The sequence below is a fragment of the Cheilinus undulatus genome, linkage group 19 (assembly GCF_018320785.1).
Source record: "Cheilinus undulatus linkage group 19, ASM1832078v1, whole genome shotgun sequence".
NCBI lineage: Eukaryota > Metazoa > Chordata > Actinopteri > Labriformes > Labridae > Cheilinus > Cheilinus undulatus.
In genome coordinates, this window is record NC_054883.1 from 23,739,330 (window position 1) to 23,763,475 (window position 24,146).

General features: G+C 38.0%; 1 protein-coding gene across 1 annotated transcript in view; it reads right to left on the bottom strand.

Annotated features, from left to right (window-relative positions):
- Positions 1-19,512, bottom strand: part of odad2 (outer dynein arm docking complex subunit 2) — a 59,963-nt gene extending 40,451 nt beyond the window's left edge. Inside the window, exons 1-10 of the mRNA XM_041814519.1 lie at positions 19,432-19,512; positions 18,320-18,565; positions 17,813-17,970; positions 17,365-17,572; positions 17,047-17,153; positions 16,644-16,780; positions 13,374-13,490; positions 9,456-9,670; positions 8,755-8,910; positions 6,753-6,906 (exon numbers count right to left, since the gene is read on the bottom strand). Of these exons, the coding sequence (XP_041670453.1) occupies positions 6,753-6,906; positions 8,755-8,910; positions 9,456-9,670; positions 13,374-13,490; positions 16,644-16,780; positions 17,047-17,153; positions 17,365-17,572; positions 17,813-17,970; positions 18,320-18,543 (1,476 nt within the window). The 5' untranslated portion in view covers positions 18,544-18,565; positions 19,432-19,512. The remainder of the gene's footprint in view (positions 1-6,752; positions 6,907-8,754; positions 8,911-9,455; positions 9,671-13,373; positions 13,491-16,643; positions 16,781-17,046; positions 17,154-17,364; positions 17,573-17,812; positions 17,971-18,319; positions 18,566-19,431) is intronic.
- Positions 19,513-24,146: the final 4,634 nt, after the last annotated feature.

Sequence of the window (24,146 nt, forward strand, 5' to 3'; positions counted from 1 at the left end):
GACATAGAGGGAAGAGTACTAATGACAAGAACAAACCCAGTCTGCCCCAGTATAAAAAAAGATACTGCAGGATTGCAGGTTTGTTTTATGCTTCATACTTGACAAAAAATATCCCAATTTTCAGCCTGAGTTGCATAAAGAGATAAAAGTGAAGCAAAACGTTGCTTTAGAATTCAATGATACAAATATTTTTGCAAGTAATTCTCCTGAAAAAGACATGCTGTAGATATTACAATCACTTACAGTGCATGATTCATTTTGGCTGATTGATGAAGTATTTAAAAATACTGAAAATGTTTCTCTATCTAGAGCATAATGAGCTATAAATAGTTGAGAAAATGAGCTGATTCTGGCTCTTGTTCACTGGAGACAGGATTAGTGTGGAGCAATTAGAAGAATGTTTCTCATGAGAGCAGTAGTACTGTTACTGCCCAGCAGAGGGGGAGCACCCTTAATGAGGACCGAACACAGAGCATGTGTGAAGGACAGCTTGGCTTGTTTATAGAAACTATTTCTACGCTGAAGGTGAATTCAGAGCTGTAGGAAGACATTTTAAAGGCTCTACATAAAGGATGTAGTTTCTAAAACCCTCCTGGAGAATCATCTTCTCAGGAGAGACTAGAAAAGGGGCATTTTCTCATGAAAAGAAAGAGGAGTAAATAACAAACATGTTTATTACACACAGTATTTACTGTAAATGTTTAGATGTGAACCGGCAACATATTTTTTTTATCAGACATAATATTTGTATCACTAAAATATGAAAATTGTTTTATGTTTAGAAAGACATGGGCCAGTATAATAGACAGCAGCTGGAGAATTTTGTCTTTTATTAAACAGAGTCACAAAACACAAAGACATTATTTAGTGACTATGTTATGTCATCAGTTCTTCATCCTTAATTACTACAATCAGCTCCTTGAACAGCATTGGTTCAAGATTATTTCCAGTCTAGTTTCCATGAATTACTGACAGTGTTTTTACAAACTTTTACTTTCAATATTTCATGCTTTGTATGACTGACATTTTCAAATTTTTATTCTATTTTTCATTATGCACATTTCTGATTTACACTTACACATAAACCACCAACCTGCCAGGGGCTGGCCACTGATGGAAGAAAGTGGACAGAACAAGGAGTGTTTTGGTAGTTTATGCCACAAACCAAAGGACCTGGGCGCTTGACTGTACAGGGTGTTCTCAAGGGAGCTAGCCTTCTGCATGCCACCAGCGGTAAGAAAGTGCTCTCTCCTGGCCTAAAAAGTTGTGTCTACATGGTGATCAGATCAGATCAGATCAGATCAGATCAGATCAGATCAGATCAGATCAGATAAGATAAGATAAGATAAGATAAGATAAGATAAGATAAGATAAGATAAGATAAGATAAGATAAGATCAGATCAGATCAGATCAGATCAGATAAGATAAGATATTCCTTTATTAGTCCCACAAGGGGAAATTCCAGTTTACAGCAGCAAAAAGTTTCTTGGGCAGCTGGAGTGCTGGAGTACTTTAAGCCCTTTGTAAGGTTCAGGGGACTTTTGACTTGTCTACTGAGCTGTCTGTGACATTAAAAGTGAAATAAGATATTAAGGAGCAGCGGTGGACTTATTTTACATCACTGTGGCTGCAGAAAGACGCTGATGAGGCTTCATCAAAGTGTTTAAAAAGGGAAAACAGGGCATGTGATTAATCAAAGTTTTTTAAAAATAATTGCGCTCTAATTTTGGAGCTTTCTTAATTGTGTGTAATGAGATTCATCCTAATAGCCCCAATAAGAAGAAAAATAATTTAATTTTGTGTCTAAGCAGACTTGTTTTTTTCACTTAATCCTGTGAAATGACATTTTTACATAACTGATGAATTTTAAATGAAGCTGAAACGCGATATTTTGTCATCTTTGAAGCTGTGCATGTAACAAATTTTTAAAAATGGGGAACCTTGCTAGAACAACAAAATGCTCAAGTTTTGTACACTGTTTTTTTACTCTTATGCAACCAAAAATACAAGAACCCTGCAGCTGAGGTCTTCATGCTGTTTGTCTCGTGCATACTGCAATAAAAATCATGGGTGTCAAAAAGCACCCATCTCTCCAAACACTCTATGGGGCAGTCTGTTGTAAAGCAGGCACAGAAAATTTTGTTTGAATCCAACACTCAGTCTTCATTCTAAGTTTCAGCTCTTACCCACAGGAAGAGGATTTAGCATCCCTAAGACCAAGCCGAACCAATTAAACATTCATTTGCACCTATGTCTATTAAATTTCTGAATAACAGGTAATATAAGATGTGCCACACAGTCATTTTAAGAGATATTCTGGGTTTCTTATGCTATTATTTACAATGGATAGAGTTGTAAATAGGGATGAGAGAGTGGGGTTGAGACATGCAGGAAAGAAGCCACAGACTTTCCGTGTGCATGAGACGCGACCTAAATGCTCATCCATCTGTGCCCCAGAAAGTTTTTATGTACATTTGGAAAATTATCAGATAGAACTGCTGCTGTTACAGGATGTAATGTGATGTGTTTTGGGATCTTATGAATTTATTGATTTTGTAACTGTGGGATGGAGTCCAGGACTAATTTCCCTACTGAGACATTAAAATATATCTTCTCTTATCTTGACGATACAATTACTGAAAAAAGCCTGTAAGTATTTATTCCTATATATGAGGCAATTTTTGCCACTTTTTGTTGTTTTTTTTTAACTTTTAACCCCTTTTCATAATTTAAGCCACCCATTTTTGCCACTATTTTTGCCACTTTGATCCCATTCTTGCTGCTATTTGCCCATTTTTGCAACTTTTAACCGCTTTTCACTATTTTTTTACCCATTTCTGCTATTTTTGCCTTTCTTGCCTTCCATAACCCATTTCTGTATTTTTTAAAGCCAATTTTTGCCACTGCTTGCTCAATTTTGACGCTCTTAACTTCTTTTTCAACTTTTAAACCCCTTTTTCATTATCTGAGCCACCCATTGTTGCCACTTTGAACCTGATTTGCAGACATTTGCCCATTTTTGCAACTTTTCAAGTTTCTGCCATTTTTGACCCTTCCCTGCCACTTGTGCCTCATTTTTGGCTTTCTTAACCCATTTTTTAAACTTTTATCCAATTTTGTCTTTTAAATTTTTTTTTGTCACTGCTCACTCAAGTTTGTCACTTTTAACTATTTTTCCCCACTTTTTAACCCCTTTTCATTATTTCAGATGCCCATTTGCCACTATGAACCACTTTTTACCTTTTTTTCTCCCATTTCTGCCACTTTTTGCCTCCCATTTGGCTTTCTTTACCTATTTTTGCAACTTTTATCCAATTTTTGCCCCCTCTGACCTTATTGTGCCACACTTTGACTACTTTTTACCACTTATTACCATCAATTTCTGAAACTTTGAGCCTATTTTTGTCTTTATTTGCACATTTATGCAAACTAGTCTGTAAGTATTCATGCCTATATATAAAGCATGATAAAATGTTTGTTTATAACATATCACTAGGGCATCTAAGACTAAAAAGTGTATGATTTCAAAAGCTCTCTTTCGACGCTGCAGAAATCTTCTTCCATGCACATATGTATCCACACAAACACAGACCTACTGTTGAAGCTCCATGCCTGTTAGATACAGACATTAATCTACATGCTGAATTCTGTGAGAAGCCATGTTACCCTTTTACACGGCACAGATTTCCAGTCATACAAGTATAAAAACAAACACTTAGAAATACTAGGCAAACATTCCTACAAAAATATCATTAAAACACAAAACAGAACATCCGTGTGTCGCTTTCTGAAAGTGTTAAACTTCCTCGAGTACAAACGGCTGTCTATAGTGCAAGGAAAGGAGGGAAAAAAGATCCCCTCCTAAAATAAAACAGATATTTAACTTGGCTCTGGGTGAGTTTCAGCGTCTGATGGTAATGATATTATAAAATGACTACTGGACAAACCCCATAAATAACTGCACTGTGTGGTTTCCAGACAGATAGAAAAGCAGGGACATGTTGGTAACTGCAGCGCTGCATCTTGTAGAAGGAGGAACGTACACAACCCTGAAACTCACACCACAATCACACTGAAGAGTTTTTATTTTGATTTGCCTGTTTCATATCATTTCCATCTTCTTTTTCCTTTCTGGGAGAAATAAAAGCCTGCATTTAAAGCGGGAATTTCCTTCTATTATATTCCATTTTACTAAGCTGAAAATATCTAACTGGAGTTGGATCTAACAGCAGTGTTTTCTATAAAAGATTCTCTTGGTTGCATTTTGCACAAAGCCACAGAACCCAGTCTGATAGTGATATAAAAAATTCCATGCACTAAATAACTATGTAATGTGATATGCTTATTGAAACACATTAAAGTAGTTTATTTCTTCAAGTAAAGATGCAGCATTTAAAGATTTCTATTCTTAGATCTGGCCTGCCCACAGAGTTGGCTGGGCCCCTGAAACACCCAGTAAATGGGCCCTCCCCAGTTATGATTTATTGATGATATCAATGCATGTGTGTTGAATCAGTAGAATTAATGTTCACATCCTGTCTAACAGTTACTTAATTTTGGAGCTGAAAAGTGTGCAAAGCTAATAATGGGTTCTGATGTTCAAAGTGTTTATTCATGCCACTTTTTAACTCATTCTCATCAGTTTTCATCCATTTTTCAACATGTTCGCTTCTTTTAAACAATTTCATTATTTAAGCCCCCCTGTTTTGCCACTGTTTTGCTGATTTGAATCTATTTGCCACTTTGAAATGATTTTTGCTATTTGCCTTTTATTGTAACTTTTAACTGCTTTTCAACATTTTTTCACCCATTTTTGTCACTTCTCCATCTTTCTTTTTATTTCTTAAACCATTTCTGTTTATTAAGTCAATTTTAGCCACTGCTTGCTGATTGTTTTTTACTTTTGACCCCTTTTTCATTGCTTGAGCAAACCTTTTTGCCACTTTGAACCAGTATCTTGTCAATATTTGCCTATTTTTGCCACTTTAAACAACTTTTCACCATTTTTTCTCCAATTTATGCCACTTCTGATCTCTCTTTTGCCTTTTTAAACCCACCCACTTTTATCCCAGTTTTGCCTTTTATCAAAATTTTTCACACTCGTGCCCATTTTTGCCACTGTTATCTGCTTTAGTCACCATTTTGTATTTCTCAATTTTTGCCTCTTTCTTGGCTTTCTTAACCCATGTTTTCCACTTTTATCACAATTTTGTTATTTTTAATCACTTTTTCCCCACCTTTAACCCCTTTTAATTATCTATGATGCAATTTTTTGTCACTTTGAACCTATTTCTGTCTTTATTTGCCTGTTTATGCTAATTATTACCCATATTTGTCACTTTTAACAGCTTTTCTCTATTTTTTTCTCCCACTTTTGTCACTTTTTGCCTTTCTTTACCCATTTTTGCAACTGTTTTCCCATTTTTGCCCCATCTTACCTATTTTACCGACTACTATTTTACTTACCTACTATTTTTCACCACCTATTGCCAAAATATTTTGCCTCTTACAACCCATTTTTGCCATTTTTTGGCTTTATTTCACAATGATTTGATTATAATACCATTATAGCTATTTTAGTTCCTTCTACTTTGTTCTCTGGTATCCTGACATTTGTGCACATCATGACTTAGATATAAAACCTGGCATTACTTTCCAAATATTTTAGTCAATCTGCTTATCAACAATGGTAACATTACCATTAAAAAGGTAAATCTATGTCAAGAAAGATTGTTTATAATTTGAAAAAGGCTGTATTGCGGTGCAGCAGGAATAAATTGGTTTTTTTTTTTTTTTTTTTTTTTTGCTTTTATTAGAGTGGTTATTATTCAGGATAGATATAAAATATGGATATCACAGCTTAACTTTACAATGGACCATGACTTTTCTGACCTCCATGGGCCCCCTTTTGGCTAGGCCCCAGAAAGCTCTCCACTTTATCCCCTCTTATGGCCATGTTTGTAACAGAAAACAGAACAGTTTCCTGTCAAAATAAAGCAAACGGCATCTGTTTTAACATAAGCTGCGTAATGACAGTGTCCTGATAAATAGATAATAAGGATAACTGAGTAAGGTAGAGTTATCTCTAAAGTGGTTCAAGATATTCCCAGCCAGTCTGGGTCATTGGCGTTTCTATCCTCTTTCCTTTCCTTCCATGTTTTGACACATTAATATTCACCATATGCCCTGTCAGACCTATCAGAGGGAGCGCTTCATTTTTATGCTTCTGCGGTGTGGGCAAACAGTGCATACAGCTGCTGCCGTCAGACAGCTCTCTTCCCGTGCTCTGGCTCACATGTGAAACCAAAAAGGTCCGTGTCGGACGCCAGGAATCCACAAGCAGAGCTAACCACTTCAATAAGCATCTTCCTACAAAACGCCAGTGAAACTAGGAGCAACCTATGCAGCAGTTTATCCAACATGCTTTTACTTACTAATCACACCTTTTTTATGGCTGAAACAGAGCTGACAAGTGAAGGTTATGTGATTATGATTATGTTATTGCAAAATTACCATTTGTGATAGCAGCTATTTTACCCTGCATTTCTAAATCTGATTTTCCATGCACTGAAATTCTAGAGTGGTTTTTAAAGTTAAATATAGACTCAGAATAGCATCAAATTTTTATTCTGATGACAGGAAAAGAGCTAGAGCTTTATTGTTTCCTGTCTGTTGATGTGCAGCTCTCTGTACAGATCAGTATTTGGGGTTTGAATCAATAGAGGGGATATAGGAGTGCAGCTTTGCATACCTTGAGGTACTTGACCAGTTTCTGGATCTGCCAGTATTCAGACGGAAGGTCTGTGTTGCTCTCTGGACGCCGCTCTGGCTGCTCCTCCTCCTCCTCACTCTCAGATGAACTCACACTGAAAACGTCCACTTGCATGGCTCCTGCTGGGGTCTTACTGAACGAACCAGAGCAGATAGCAGACTACTTTAAACCAAAGATAACGATCTATAAAGGTGTAGGATATTGTATCAACTATGAAATATACAGCCGGACAAAAGGATGAGAATATAAACTCACAAAATCTCTTTTCCCTATGTTTGAATTGGAAAAACAGCCAGGCCTTCCCACACAAGAAGACACATCAAAGATTTTACAAATCAAGTGTCAAGTGCACTGACTTCCTCAGAAACTGAGCAGCAGGAAAGTAAAGATTGGAACAATGACATGAGAGGACTGGAGTCATCATTAAACACAGAGCAAAGATTTGATGCAAACAAATTTGCAGATGGCTTTTTAAAGTCGCTGGACAACAGGATCATGAAACTGTGCACAGTGGAGCAATGAAATTTGGTACGTATTCAAATGGGACCGCTGAGAGACATTTTCCATGTATGTACAAATAGCATTGCCAGGGGAGCTTAATATCAGAAGAAGCCAGCCGTTATGAGCGAATGTTTTCCACAAATCAACATGATAAACACTGAAGAGGACAAGACCTTTATTCTGGGTGGTTTTCATGCTTGTGATTGAGTGAATGCACCCCGGGGTCTTTATTGCCTTTACACTAAGTGATGAGCAGTAAAGAATGTTATCAGGAAAAGGGGCTGGCCTTAATTTATGATGCTACTGGTGTATTTATATTGGAAAGTATTTAAACAGCTGAGGAAGAACACCTGCAGAGAGCAGGAGGAAGAAAAACCTGCATTGATGCTTGCTCTTTTTGCAGGTTATACTTTCCTCAACAAAAATCCACTTCAAGTAAAACATTCGGCTCCTTGTACCAGCCTAGGAATCTCATTACAGTTTAGGTAACTCAGAACCAGAAACCACCAGAAACCCTCCTTATGCCCTATTTCACAGGACTAGTATTACCAAGGAAACTCTGCTAATTTGTAATAATTGCACTGTGTCTGTGTTTTTAATCCTGTGTCTGTAATATGAACCAAAAAAGGTCTCTGTGAGTTTGGAAATTAAACTACGGATTTTTTTTTTTTAATAAAAAGGCCTCTCTGGTTCACGGTGATGCCCAAGATTGAATCAATTACAGAGCTCAGAGGAATGTTGGGGACAGAGGCATTGTTTAGTCAGTTGCGGACCTGAAAGTATTGGAATAAACGGGATTTCGCTGAGTGAGATATTACACACAATTCACTTAAGTTGCACATCTTTAATGTCAAGATCACTTAGTCTAACAAGGCCTGATCTCTGAAATAGAGAAAAGGCCTCATTAGTGTGTGTGTGTGTGTGGGGGGGGGGTCTTATGTATGGTACTATGGCTAGATAACCCCTGGAGTCCAAAAGCACATCTGAACTGGAGCCAGATTCTTAACTTGGAAATAACAATTGGGTTGAATGAGAAGGTTGGTCGAATTGGCAGTTTAGATGTGAAAAGAGCCAAAAGAGAGGTGGAGCAACAGGATTTGGCTTCAAGTTCACACCAGTCTAATGTTAGTTCCTGAATCTACAGCGACAATCCACCAACAGATCTGTGCCTTTGTAAAAACTCTCTCTTAATCCTGGGGGTCCTGCCTTTCCATATATAAGAAGAAATTAATTTATCGTAGGAAAAAAGGAGTTAGGTAAGATTACAGTTAGTGCATTTTCATAGCTTCAGCCATGCAGCACCCAAAGGTTTTCCTTTAGAAATGTCTGTAAATTTGAGTACATTACAGACTTCGCTTAACCCGTGCAAAACACTGATGTCAGGGAGGTAATTCACAAATTATCAGAGGTCTGCAGGTAATTCTAGTCCCGTGGTAATAGTACTTCAGACTCTAAAAAGGGGCAAAAATTCTAAACTTACATCTTCTTCTGGGAGGACAGGCGTAGGACAGGTAAAGAGGGCGCAGACAACTCTGCTTTCATCTTGCTCTTGGCTCCCAGTGCTGACTTTTTCTTCAGCTTTTCCCCAGACCTCTCATTGCCGGGACTCTTACTGGTTTTCTTTTCTTCTGCTTTGCTATAATGATGTGAAATAAGAGTCATTATGCCTACTTCTATTTTGAAAATGGTTATTTTCTTAACATAATCATTATTTAACAATACGAGACAAGGGTTCAGCTGGCACTTTCTTTCAATTTAGACACTTTTATCTTGAGCCAGTTTCTCCTCAAATGGGTACAGTTATCACAAAGTACAGCTGCAACAGCTCAGCCCATGCTAGATCTATTTATCAATCAAAGACCACATGTGATAGATCTTTTGGGGATTTCTTCTAAGACTTTTTCCCAAGATTTCTGTCTGAAATTGGGCAGAAAATGTTTCTGCACTGCTAACGTATTTATTAACTGAGATCAATGTGTAATTAGGAATATTTGCAGTTACCCTAACATTTAAAACCATATAACTGTCTTTGTAATGTGCGGGTGCTGGCAGATGCTTTAAGCACATGTGACGAAAGCTTGGCATCACTTTCATCGACAGCTCAAGTCGTTAACAAGAGGGACACCCACCTCACACATCACCCTGAAGAAACTCCATCTTATGACAGGACTTATCACATACCCACATGGAGAAATGAGGCCGAGATTCCTCCATCTCGGACATGGCTCGTATTTTTTCTTGCCGCCTGCCTTGTACGGCGCGTGTTGTCTCCACTTCTCATGCACATTCTTTTCCTGTTGCTCGTAAGACCTCTGGGGTTGGCCTTGTTCCTCCGCATCAACCGATTCCACATGCGGGATCTTTTGTGTTGATGGAAGTTCTTGAGCTGCAAAATCCTGTTGGTAAGTGGAAAAAGACAAAGGCTGGAGAGTGAGGAGACAGACCTCTTTCAATTTGCACTGAAACTCTTCTGGGGTGACATACAATAAATTTGGATTTAAAACCATATGTTTGAGGGGTATAAATTTTTCTGAATGATGCTTATAAAGTGCAGCCATTCTTATGTTCACCTTACTTTCTTGTAAGGATAAGAGCTTTTATCCAATAATCATCATGATGGTTCTCTCTTCATTATTTTTGACAAATTGAGTTTAAATGTATGACATAGTGTTGGCGAGTTCACTCCAGTAGAGGGAAATAAAACTGCAGAGCAGTATCAGTGACACATGCAAAACATAAAACTCACATAAAAGCCTTGTACAGGCCTGCATAACAATCCAGTCTTTATGGGGAACTTGGATTAAAATAACACTTTGCCAGTGCTTTACATAGATGACGTCCCCGTCTGTTGATTGGCTGAACAATATCAAAAGTTTATTGTTTCTGTACATTCCTCCACTTAAAACCTTGCAGCTTGGCAAAGACAAAATAAGCCTTTGTGTCACTCTTATTTAGATTTTTTGTAGTTTTGAAGGTCTTATACCAAATTTAACAACCTATACATGGATGCCAGTAAGACGCATATGAATGGTTTGCAGGCAGGAGAGTTTTTAATCACAGACACCTGCGCTGCAGAAAAAGCTCAGACTGTCATTGTTTGTTAAGGGCTCTACAGTTTTTTAAGGGCAGAGGAAAAAGAATTAAGATGTATTTCTATGGCTTGTGTTCATGTGCAAGCTGCTGCCAAGAATGCCTAATCACTTTTCCAAGGACTTGTTTTTCATAAAACACAAAGTGACCTGCTATTGGAAACATACAAGTCAACTCACCAAACCACAGACGCACAGTCTGACTTTATTAGGCTAACAAACCTTCTTTAATTCTATTATATGTGAAATGGACAAAGTCCACACACTCACACAGAAGGGAACACTCAGAATTCCTTGACATGTCACAGTAAAAAGTTCTATCACAGGTACCTTTCTGATTCTTAAAGAGCTGCAGGCTTAAAGACAAGCACTGTGTTAAGCAGAAGTGACGCCTGCATGGTTTTCCCGTTTCTTAATTTGTCATATTTTCCAAGCATTTGACTAATAAAATATAAACTATTTACATATGCTTGTGGTAGACTTGTGCCTAATTTCTTAATCCACACTGATAGAAAATCAACGGGGCAGTAAACCCAAAGTCATCAGCCATAAAACATCTGTAAGTGGCAAGATTTAGGAAGCCACCACTGACTGATTATGACAGAGAAACAGTCCGTATTAATTTCACAATATGGATGAGGAAAACAAATCTACAACCAGGGGAATTCTCTGCTTTTCAGGGAGCATTTTGTGCATGCAAATACGCAGCATGTCCAATTTCCAATCACGCTGTGATGTCAAAATGAATCCACAATACAGAACAGCGAAGGCAAGTCTGCTTCCTCCAGTTCTGCAGCCCTTGACTCCTTTGGCCGCCTCTGCTTGTCTGATTGAGGCTGTCTAATCTAATAAAACTGTTAAAAGAGACCCGCTTCCTCACATTGGGAATACGCACAGATATGTTTAGAGATTAGGTGTTGTTATCTTTGGCTATCACCTTCCAAGTTCAACTTTCTGAGTTGCAATCAGGGAACTGAGTCGAAGCCATGCCAGATTGTGTTTCTGACAGACGCTCCATGTATTAAACCTTCAACGTGCAACTGGAATGGATCATATCAAGAATGAACGCCATTACTTACTATCTCAGGATGCATGTTGTACTATTTGATTGCTGTCATCACAAATCAATCAAGTGGATTTCAAAGTATTGTGTTTTAAAGTTGACCCCATCATATGAGGATGATTAGAAGAAGAGAGAGTGAAACATAAGTATCAGGACACTGGGAGGGGAATATCAAAGGAGGGAAATAATCCAGAGGACATAGACTAGAATGATTTGTGCCTCCTCAAACAACCTCATTGCATTTTTTTACTGCAGCTGTCCATCATTTTTAGATTGTTAAGACTCAGGGCATCACTCTTCACATATGCCTCGTAAAACATAAAAGCCTGAATTTCTTTTTTTTTTTTTTTTACTCTGTTCAGCCTGGCACCATTCATCTGCAGCTATGTGAGAGTACAATCTTACTGTTCAAAGTTAAACCCCACACTGAGATGTCCTTGGAAGTAACTTACACAGTTCCATTGTTTGGTTGGACTAAAATTTAACCGAAATACCTTCCCCTCATTTGACCAGTCCTTAAAATCTGCCTAATTGCTTCAGAAGAGGTTAAAAGCTGTACATAACTTCCGAAAAACTACTTGCCCCCTTGCTGATTTCTAATTTTTAGCATATTTGTCACTAAAACATTTCAGATCATCAAACAGATTTGAATATTAGTCAAAGATGACCTGAGTAAATACTAAATGTAGTTTTAAAATGATGATTTCATTCATTAAGGGAAAAAGCCATCCAAACCTACATGACCCTATGTGAAAAAGTATACACACACACACATACACACCCACCCACACCCCTACACACACACACCAGAAATCCCTTAAATAGAACCTGTCTGGCAAGTAGACGAAAAGATCTCAAACACATCTTGGCACCATCTAAAGAAATTCAAAAACAGATGAGAAACAAAGTCACTGACATCTATCAGTCTGGAAAGGGTTACAAAGACATTTCCAAGGCTTTGGGACTCCAGCCAAACATAGTGACAGCCATTATCCACAAATGGAGAAAACCTCTAACAGTAGTGAACCTTCCCAGTCAGAACCTTCCCTAAATGACTCAAAGAGCACATCAACACCTCATCCAGGAGGATACAAAAGAACCCAGAACAACATCTAAAGACTTGCAGGCCTCACTTGACTCAGTTAAGGTCAATGTTCATGATTTAATAATAAGAAAGAGACTGGACGAAAATTGCATCCACAGAGAGTTCCAAGGCCAAAACCACTGCTGACCAAAAAACCCACAAAGATTCGTCTCACATTTGACTAAAAACATCCTGATGATCCCCAAGACTTTTGGGAAAATATTCGGTGGACTGACCAGAAAAAAGCTGAACTCTTCAGACGGTGTGCTCTAATTGATGGAACCATGAATTTACAGCTCATTAAAGTCTCTGATGAGCCTCTAATCACCATATATTTTTCAACAAACCAAGTCTAAGTGAGAAAAAAAGATCACATTTTCAAATGATAAACAGATTTTTGAATCCAGCTGGAATCTATTATTGAGGTGATTTGTTAAATTGTCAAATCACCAAAGCAGGAAGTAGCCCTTCAGAAAAAATCCTGCATATTTGAGTGTCTAGAGATGAGTGTTTGTGTGTCTACACGTGGTTGTGTCGAGGAGGTGTGTGCTGTTTGGGATAGTGGCTGTGCTGTTTTGATGTTGGAAACACGAAGGTGGTCGCTTCAGGAATTTTTCAACACAGTGACAAGCAGACACTAGCTCACTAACAGGGAACAGCACAGACACTGATTACACAATCCTAACTCTGTTTACGAATATGAGTCAGCCCGCATCAGAGCTCAAATCAGAGATGTAGAGAGAAGGACCTTGTTCATGAGACAAAGAGGCATTTAACGCCCACACAATCAAGCTCTGAGGTTCAAATTCAAGGATACATAATGAGGTCTGAAGGTGCTGATGATAACTGGATTTTCACTTTACCTTCTTGTTTATGTTCTCAGCAAAATGTGGAGATCGGCTCTTCAGAAGAGAGACCAGGTCTTTGTAGATATCACTTGTTTGCGTGTAGCCATTCTCCTCCCCCTCCTGTTTTATGGCCTGTGAAAACAACGTGAAAAACAGCTTCATTAATTCTACAAACCACGATTATAATGTGACCCACATGTCAGCTGGAATAGCTGCAGCTACAGGGCTCAGAGTATCTCCAGGCAGCCTCAAAAAGGAAGTGTAAAACCATGTAAACCACTAAATTAGGTGTAAGACACTACTGCTCTTTGAGGTTTCATTTGCATCAGTGTCAACTGTTCAGTGAAAGGTTGTGGATTTTCCACCTCAGTCCAACTGTTTCCAGGTGAAGAAACAGGGGGAGGAAACCTATAGCCTGTCAGCAGAGACAAAGAAAGAGTGAAAGGTGGAGCAGCATGAAAAATACTCTCTTAGAAATGATTGCTAACACATTTGATGGAGATTTCTGGCATTTGGGAGCTCTCTGTGACACTGAAAGCCTAATAGTGAATATTTGAACTGAAAAAAACTTGGTCAATATATTTATGAACATACAGGCCTGTACAACTTAACTTAAATTTCCCTTTTATTAAAACACTTAAAATACCATCAGAAAACATCATGGATTCAAGTCTGATATCATCAACGTCTTGGTCTTTACTGGGTTGTGGTGATGCACGTGCCCAGACTGAGTGTAAGGAAGTTATATGTAATGTAAGACTACTCTTTGTTTTATTACTGGGTGTGGTAATCTTGTAGATGGCTGAACTCTGTTTAAATATGGAGCCCCTTCCAGCTGGAACGATGTACAGGGAGACTCACAGCTGTCAGAAGAACTTACGGTGCACTAAGATCTGTTTGAAATGAGCAGGGAAGCACTCTAGACCGATTCCTTTGTTACTAAATGCATGTGTTTAAAGTTTTGGAAACTCAGAACTGTTTTAATAAGCTCAATACATATGGTAAGTACTATTTCAGTGACTGTACCTTCTATTATTCCAGTCTTGTCTCAAGAATGATCTAATCATAAATGTCCTGTAGTTAAACACAAGAAAATGCAGAAATGTATTGAAGATTTCTTTTTTTCATAGTGCCGAAAACAGGTCAAACATTTTTACCACCGCTTTTCCAAACATCCCAGTTTTATTTTGGATGCTTTGATAATTCTACTTTGCACACAGAAACAACATGATTTCACAAAAAACAAAAACTACCAGGGTTTAAATGGTGATCCCACTGATGCAAGTCAGTTGTGTCTCCTTTCATTTGGATAACAGCCTGCAGGCATTTGCTGACACGTCTCCTGAGGAATCCCAGCCCATTCTTCTTTGGCCAATCTCCCAAGCTCTCCAGATTTGATGGTCTTCTGGCATGGACCTTGGTCTTCAGTTTATCCCACAGATTTTCAATGGGATTCAAGTCAGGGCTTTGGTTAGGCCAGTCACTAAGGTTCACTTTGGTCTCTGGAGGTAGTTCTTCAACAGGAGTCACAGATGTTTTTGTCGTTTTTGTGTTGAAGACAAAGCAACAAACCTGACCCAGTTTAGCTGCTGACTACTGTTTGCTACAGTTTTTTTCAAGTCTATACATGTCCTTCATTCTTCATGATTCCCTCCACCTTTAAAAGACAGGCTAAAGCATCCCCACAGCATAACCCTCCCACTGCCCTGTTTCACTTTACGTCTCTCCCTTTTTCCTCCAAACATCACCTACATCTCTATGGCCAAAGATCTCTAGTTTGGTCTCATCTGACCAAAGGACATGCTTCCAGTATCAGAATTCTTCTCCAGGTGGTCCTTAGCAGACTTCAGTCTGGCTTGAAGGTGTCTCTTCTGCAGAAGTGGATGTTTTCTTGGTGCATTCCTGTGCAGGGCTCTAGTGATGGTTTTCACTGAGATGACGATTTCTGACTTGGTTAAGTCCTTTCCTAGAGTCTTGGCAGTTGTTCTGGGCTCTTTAGACATATCACTCACTAGTTTTCTTTCCAGTCTTTGAAATCTTTCTCGTCCTACCTCTGCCAGACTTGTTCTATACTGTGTGGCTCTCACTGAATTTCTTGATTATCCTTCTCACTCCAGTTCTTGAATCTTGGAAAGCTGTGATAACTTTGTAGCTCTTTCTTGTGCTTTTTGAGAATCAAAAATTATTTTTCTCCACTCTAAACTGATTTCTTTGGTTTTTGCTATGATGCCTTCTCCAGTTACAGCTCACACCCTTATTGAAGATTTTAGACTGTGTGTAAATGTGAAGATAACTCAGTTTTAAGTTGATTTTACAAGATTTGAACATTACACAGTTAAAGAAAACCATTGCACAACAGTGGTTTACACCATGGCTCAACATTCTCTGAATGCCACTGTTCCAACTGATGATTATTTTATTATTGTTGTTTATATTTATTGTGTATTGTTGTGAGTTTGAGCACATGTGCTGTTGAAACTATGCATTGCTACCATTCTTGGTCAGGTCTCCCTTGAAAAAGAGATCTTTGATCTCAGTGGGACTTCCCTGGCTAAATAAAGGTTAAATAAAAAAATAATAAACAAAAAGATCAGTTTTAAAGGGGGCTAATCACCTAGACCCTGGTAGATTTTGGTGTTTATGAGATTATTTTGTTTCTGTGTGCAAAGTAAAATAATGTAAGAATCCAAAATAAAACTACGATGTTTGGAAAGGCTGTTTTAAAAATTGTTTGTTCTGTTTAATAGCACCTGGGAAATACTTTAAAAACTGAAATATTTGTTTTCTTTTGTTCTTATGTTTGTTAATGCAAAAAAAGAAAATATCTACATTATACTGTCTGTAAATTTATTGTGGATTATACTACTACTACAAAAAAAAAAAAAATTAAATAAGATAAAATCATTGTTATGCAAAATCGGAAATTTTCTTGCAGGGGAAAAAATAATTTTGTCCTCTTCTGTAGGTGAGGAGCATGGGTAGTAATGACAAAAGCTGTTGAGACATTTTGTGAAGTTAAGTCGAGACAGAAAAGTCTCAAAATTTATTTGTTTTAGAGGAGCACTGGGCTACATTTGGTAAGGTCTATCTCTTACACTCAAGACTGAATAACAGCACTAAAGGAACTGGAGCTCTCTGTACCAAAACATACAGCGGAGAATTTGCAGTTGCTTTTCTGGTTCTGCATCAATGAATAGTTCCATTAGAAAAAACTGAAATATTAGATATTATTCAATTTCCATTAGAGCTAGTGTAGTCAATAGGACTTTATCTTCCCAGTCTTACCCCATTGAGAAAAACTCCAGCAGTGCTGCATGTGATGTAGAGAGTCTCAGTGTCACAGGGCTCGATCACAAGATAACAAATTTCACCGAGCACCTGCCTCCATGGAGGGGCTCGGCAGCCATTAGAAAATTCATAATCTAAAAAGAAAACAAAAAAAAGTCAGTCGCACAATTCTTGAAGAAAGAGCTGCTATGTTTTCACATGCTTGACTAGAGCATGATAAATATACTGGATTGAAGCAAAATAAATGTCCTGACTAACGACTTGTTAAACTTGAATCTGACAGATATAATGGCTTCCATTGCTTTTGTGGCAGCAGAATGGGAACTTCTTCATGCTATGGAATAGTGTTAATAGCAATTGCTTTCCTTACAACCCAGTGAAATGTGGAGATAATTCAAACCTGATGTGTATCGAAGTGACTTCAACACTCTCTTTTCCCCTTCACTGCAGAAACGTCTCAGCAGCTCCACTTCTGTCTTCACTGTGGTGGGATCGAGGCTGACTTGTCTGTGATGAAAATGCAGAAAAACAAAACAAGACAAACATCCAATTTATCTCACTCACTCATTCCTTTCCTGATGCCCTCTGACAATTCCAATTCAAAACAACCACGTGTCACAGTCAAACGGGTGAGACCTCATTGGAGGAAGATAGCTGAAAATAGTAAAGTTTCGTTTTCATAAGATAGATAGAGTGAATATTGAAAAGAAGTACATACTCAGATATTTGTTTGAGGCAGTTGTCAAGGAGTTGGTCATCCAAATTTTGCAGCAGTAGGAAGAGTTTCACCTTGACTTCTAAGGCGCTTCCTTGACCTTCCTCCTTCATCTTGTCCACCAGGTTTAGTACGTCTGAATGGGCGTCTTCTCTCTCCAAAATGCCAGCAAAGCTGGGCCCAAGAATCTTCCCCACAAGGCCTCTATTTTCTGTTTAACAAATTAAGATTATTCTTAGCAAATTTTCAAATACAGAGACTGTTCGGTTCCTAAATTGGGATGATTCTGTATTTAAAGAAAGAAAAGAAAAAAATCATCTAGCAATAAAAGATTTTCAGCCATTAGTTCATCATGTGTTTTCCACATAATTTGATGGTTATAGAGGTATGTTGGCGTCTGGACTACTTAGGACGCAAATTGGACTGAAATCCATCCTGTGGTTATGCTTACCTTCTAGACATGCTCGAACCTCCTCCAGCTTCGTATTATCTGCCAGATGAAGCAGTTTAGTGATTTGGCTGAAGTTGCATACATAAACAACAGTAGGAGAGAAATGCAACAGTGGACGCCCTTGACTGTCTTTCTCATTGGACTGTACTTCTGAGTCACTGAGGGAACAAAAAACACACCAAAAAGGGATAACTCTCTTTCATACATATTAAGCATCATTTCCTTCTAGATTATAATGTCACTGCACTAAAGGGGATCAGCTCCTTATTTTTGTTTTTGTACTTCTTGGCTTCCAAGATGCATGAAAGAAAAGCAGAACTTCTGATGAAATAAAATGGAATGTGCTCTCGTCTAACTGAAGCTGAAAAACAAATTAATTATAGCATACTTCTTTGACTAAAGCCAAGGTAAAATACATTTGGACACCATGGTGACAGCATATCCTGCACAGACACGTAATACTGAAAGCAGCAGCCAGCCAGCTGCCTGCTTCATGATTAGACCAACCTGATGTCATAGCCTGTTTTGAAATCAGATGCCACTAAAGTGGTAGTCCACCGGAGTGGCTCCTCAAACACATGCTCTGCCTCCAGCGGGTGTCGGGAGCTGAACTGTTCCACAAAGCGTAAGATTTCTCTCAACAAGGACTCATTTATGGGTGTGAGCTCCAGTTTGCCAGTACCAGAACTGGTGGTGGTCCACTGGGCTGCCCTGGTCAGTGACACCCCCATAGCTGGCTGTGATATTCTGACACTGAAACAAAAGAATAAAAAAATCCTTATTTTGAACATTTTGAGGCAAATACTGCAGCAAGAAGCCTTGCATTGCTCAAATTCATTTCTGATTAACTTTGAGATGGAAGTTCCACATGAAAATACCAACAATATATGTAAAATCTATCAGCATTTTCATTAATATATATTAGAGTTAAAATGATAATTACCTACCAAGCAACACTTAGAGTAATCAGCTACTACTTTAATCTTAGTATTATTTAGGAAGGTAACTTCAGAATCACCATCTTAACAAAAACATTTATGCTCAATATATATTGGGGAAAAGCCAACCTAATCCACTGAGAACCCACTATATTAAAATGACATTATACATTTATGTCAAACCTCTGAATGTTCTGAAAATATGTATGAGGCTTTGTTAAATTGTGGGTCTTGTAAATAAATTCATATTCAAATTCATATTAAAATACATTGAAGAGATCTAAGACACTCAGAGGGATCGTTGATTAAAGACTTTATTTCATCAGGGCAATGGACTCATTAAAATACATTGCCTTAAATCCTCAGAATCTTTATCTAAACGTCTTGTAGCCTCGCCTAAATTTTTCAGATATAGCTCTGCAGGTCATATGAAGTAACTTTAAAGACAAAGAATAATATACAATAATTTTTACACAAACTGCTTTTTGTCTGGTTCATCTTTTGATGACACTGAAATAAGAAGGGTTACAAGCTAACGTGCTAGCTTTACATTATTTTAGTCTTTAGCTAAGGCTAGCATGACTACAACAACTGTTATCCTTTTCCCTCAATAAAATCCACTTTACACATGCCTACTGTGCCTTATTACGTCGAAAATGTAACTTTAGACAACAAACTTACCGTATTTATTTGGTTTCTTTTTTATTTCAAAACTTCCACTGACAGTTTGCTGCTCTCAACAGTGTCCATGGAAACCATACGCTTCCTCAGAGAGACGTTACCACCCCTTCGGTTGCTATGATACGGGCAAACACAACGGAAGGCAAGTTGGATCAAAAATCTTGAAAAACAAAACTCGAAATTAAAAAACGAGTAGCTACCATAGACCATAGATATAACATACTTATATTATAATTTACTTATATTATGTCCATGCCATAGACTGTAGAAAGACAACTGACTTGCCGTACGTCAACGTCGCCGCCATATTGCCAGAGGCAGGTCCGCTACATAAGGCAATACAAGTAGACTAGAAATATATGAGTTTTTGGACAGAAAGCACCAACAATCACATTAATGAATCGTTAGCAAGCCATAAACATATGAGTACATCTAAAAAACAACCACCACATATACAATATCATATACATATACATAAATGAGATTTACAAGTTGAACACAAAAGCAGAATCTTCTTATATATTTATTATCAGTTATTCTATTCTATTTATAATCAGAGAGAGAGAGAGAGATGATATTTAAAGATGATAGATAGATAGATAGATAGATAGATAGATAGATAGATAGATAGATAGATAGATAGATAGATAGATAGATAGATATTATCATTGTTATTATGGACATGTAAGGCCTACTGTGGATCTGTGGATCCACCCTTCTACAACTGCTACATCTACCAACATAATCATTTACTTACTAACTGTCATTACTAGAACAGTTAAATTGTATCTAAGAGTGATGCTGCTTTATTTATTGACAGTAGTTCTCTCTATTTCATTATCATTGCTGCTAATGCTAAAAATGCTTTGTTCTGTTTTCTATCAGTCATGGTTATTATTGTTTATACTTCATTTACTGCTAATGTTATAATTGAGATTCTAGCCATATATTAGAAAATGAAAAATAATTTTATGGCCAAAACAAAATAAATCTGTCTTCCATTTGTTGTTTTGTTGTTTCTCTTGTTCCTCTTTCTTCATACCCTTCTTCTCCAGGCTGTCCCCCACCCCCCACCCCCTACTCAATTACAACCCAAAACATCGACATTTTAACACTGTCAGCAAAATCAACACTAATGTAGAATGATTCCTAAAAACAGGGCTATAATCTACACGTTTGGATATTCTATAATATCTTTAATCACTTGCACGGTCAGACTCAAATGTAAAGTCAAATTCAAATGTTGTCAGAATAAAAAAATCCCTGTATGCTTCCATTTTTGAGAGTCCACATAACCACATATTTGAGAGCCTATTTCCTCTCTCAGTACTGGTTTGGCAGTGTGATTCAAGCAAACATTGGCTGATGAAAACAGTCTATTTGGGTGGATTCTCTTGGTTTAGATGCAGCAAATAGGTTCACTAAGTTCAGAGTTAATAACACTATCAATGCAGATATTTTATCCAGGCAATCTGGCAGATAGAAAAGCCACCCATTTGTATTTAAATGCATAGTAAAGCAATACCTAAGCTGTCTTTCTCTCCCATAAATTAGTAAAATATTTCTCAGAAACTGGCTTTAATGTGGATGAGGAGAGATGCAACACATGGCAGCATAAGAGTGAAATGCAGGCCCAACGAGGGCAAAGCTCAAGAAAATCCTGCTTTGGGCCCTTGTTATCGTACTACAACCACATTCACTCATATGTGATATGAGACAGACACAGAAAGATTATCTGCAGGCCTCCCAGGCAGCTTGAATGAGTTTGAGCATGCTCCCAGACACATGATTCATAAATGGGATGCAGACATGTTTTCATTCAATGTGATTAAATCCCCTCTTTCATAGAGAACAAATTTGTGCCGTTACCGTCTGGCAGCTGCCCACCTGTAGTGTCTTTAGGCTGACTGAGAGATGGGGTATCTTATGGCGGTTGAAACCACTGATTTCCACTGGGTCTTGCCATGTTTGGCACACTGTCACGGTGCAGAGACCTATTCCTTTCAGCCCTGCGTGCATGCAGGCACTGCAGGTGGAACTACTTTGTCTCCTAAACCATTCGTGTGAGCTGAATTGAGCCTGCATGTAAATCAATCACCAGAGATCCCTGGGGGGAGAAGTAGTAGTTGCTCATCTCTGGTATTAAGAGAGATCATTCTGGATGCTGTTGTTGCTAGAGATGTGGATTTATGAGTTTGCCTCTCCCTCCAGATATTTTATTTGGACTAAGGGGAAAGCGGTCTAAATTAAGAAGCATTTAGATATGCACTTGGGTCTTGGAGCTGGGGGGCTGAAGGCAACTAAGCTCAGACACAACGGTGAGCAAACTCAGACAGAGATGACGTAAAGTTTGTGCATCTGTGTGTCTGACTGTGAGGCAGAAGGAGAAATAATAAAGTAAAGAAGGATGGAAGACTAAAATAAAGAGAAAGGGAAGGATAGCAAGGTCTTAATACAGCTAACCCCAGGTCTCATTAGTGAGCCTAATTGCTGTTTGTTAAAGAGGATTAAATGAAAAGCTCTCCCCATCCTGGGTCTTTTACAAAGTAAAATAAATACACCTGGAGTTCAGAAGCACCTACTGGCCCTTACATGTCTTAAACTTAATACAGCATAATAAACACAACTGCTCTCCATGCTTCTCCCCCATCCTTGCGCTCAGGCTCTGATTGAAGCGCATGGAAACATGCCGATGACACGCAGAAAGGAACTGCTGCACATCATGACTGCAAAGTCAACAACACTCCATTAACATTAAACACACACAAAAGCAGAGCGTGAGCCAGAAGAGTGATGATGAGGAGGTGCCTGACTACTGTTCCTCATGGTTTGAAGGGAGTTTGAGAGCATGTCTCCTGTATTGCTTCCCTTAGCTTTCAGGCATGGATTTACATCCTCCATGGAGTTTTTACAGGCTGGGAGTCAAATCCAGTTCAGCGGGCCGGCTCACACCTGTGCAGTTCAAGCAGAGTCGAGGTGAAGCCGGGCCTGCCCAAAAAACAGTGAACAGTCACTTCCCAGTTGAGATTTATTTAAGATGTCAATGCAGTGTGTTGGATCAGTAGCAGTGAGGCTAACGCCCCGGCTAACAGTTACCTTATTTTGGAGCTGAAAAGTGTGTCAATCTATTTTTGGGTCTGATTTTGAAATACTATATTTTAATTGTGCAACTTTTCCCCCTTTCAGCACCTTGTCCATCAATTTTTGCCACCTGTTTATTGCCACTTTCAACACCTTTTTGCTACTTCAAGTCAATGTTCACTGTTTCTTGCCATTTTTAAGCAGTTTTGCTGCTTCTAACCCATTTCCATCACTGTTTAATTAACGTTTAACACCTTTTGGCCACTTTTTTTTTTTTTACAAGGTATAACCTATTTCTACCTCTTCTTTTGCTATTCTTAAAATCTCTTTGACTCACTTTGAAGTAATTTCTGACACTTTCAACCTATTTTCACAACTTTTTGCCACTTTTTGCAACTTTTAAATGCATTTCCACCACTTTAAAGCTGCTTTTGCCACCTTTAGCCAATGTTTGCCAGTTTTTGACACATTGAACCCATTTCCACCACTTTCTTGTTTGCCACTTAATTTCTTTTTGCCACCTTAAGTTTTAACCTATTTTTAGCCTCTTTTTAAACTTTTAAACTTTTTTTAAACACTGTAAACCATTTCCACAACATTTTGCCTCCACTTTTGTTGCAACTTTTATACCATTTCTGCCACTTTAAACCTCTTTTTTCCACTTTTGAAAATATTTTGCTGGTTTCCTTTAAGCAGTTTTTGCTTATTTTTACCACTTTGAACCCATATCCACCACTTTTTTTCCACTTTTAACCATTTTGCTACTTTTTAAAAAAGGTTTAAGCTATTTCTGCCGCTTTCTTGGCATTTTTATCCTCTTTTTGTCACTTTTAACCAATTTCCGACACCTTTAGCCAGTCTTTACCTATTTTTAACTTTATTTGCCTCTTAAAGCCAAGTTTTGCCATTTTTTGCACATTTTAATCCATTTCTGTCACACAACTTTTTTTGTAATTATTTTAGTATTTTTTCAATAAAATTTGAACAGTTTCTTCTTCTTTATTGTCTGATATCCTGTAGTCTGACATCACCTTACAAATGATTTAGTTCAAGCCAATTTTTGCCACTTTAAAATGCTTTTTGCCAATTTTTTGCTATTCTTAATCTCTTTTTGCTACTTATTTCCAACTTTAAACTAATTCCCGCTACATCTTTGCAACTTCAACCCATTTTCACAGCCACACTATATCAAGATATGCCATTTTGTTTATTGCTTTTAACTCATTTTCAATGCTTGTTGCCTATTTTTGTATCATTTTGCAATAATTAAAGCATTTTTCCAATAAAGTTGGCACAGTTTCCTCTACTGTATTTTCTGGTATCCTGATGTCTGACATTACCTTCCACTTTGTTCAGTTCTGTGTGCCTGTCCACATTGTTAACCTTACCCAAAAAAGGGTTTACATTTTGAAAAAGAAGCTGTTTTGTACTAGAACATTAATAAATGAAAATCATTGTTTGTTGCTTTGATAAAAAATGATTATTGTTTAGGTTAAGTATAAAATAGGGTTATCAAAGCCTGAATTTACAAGGAGTCATGATTCTGCTGACCTCCATGGGCCCCCAGTTTGGCAGGGCCCAGAAAGCTCTCCCTCTAAGGCGGCCTTATGAAGCTGGCCGTCATAGTATGAACT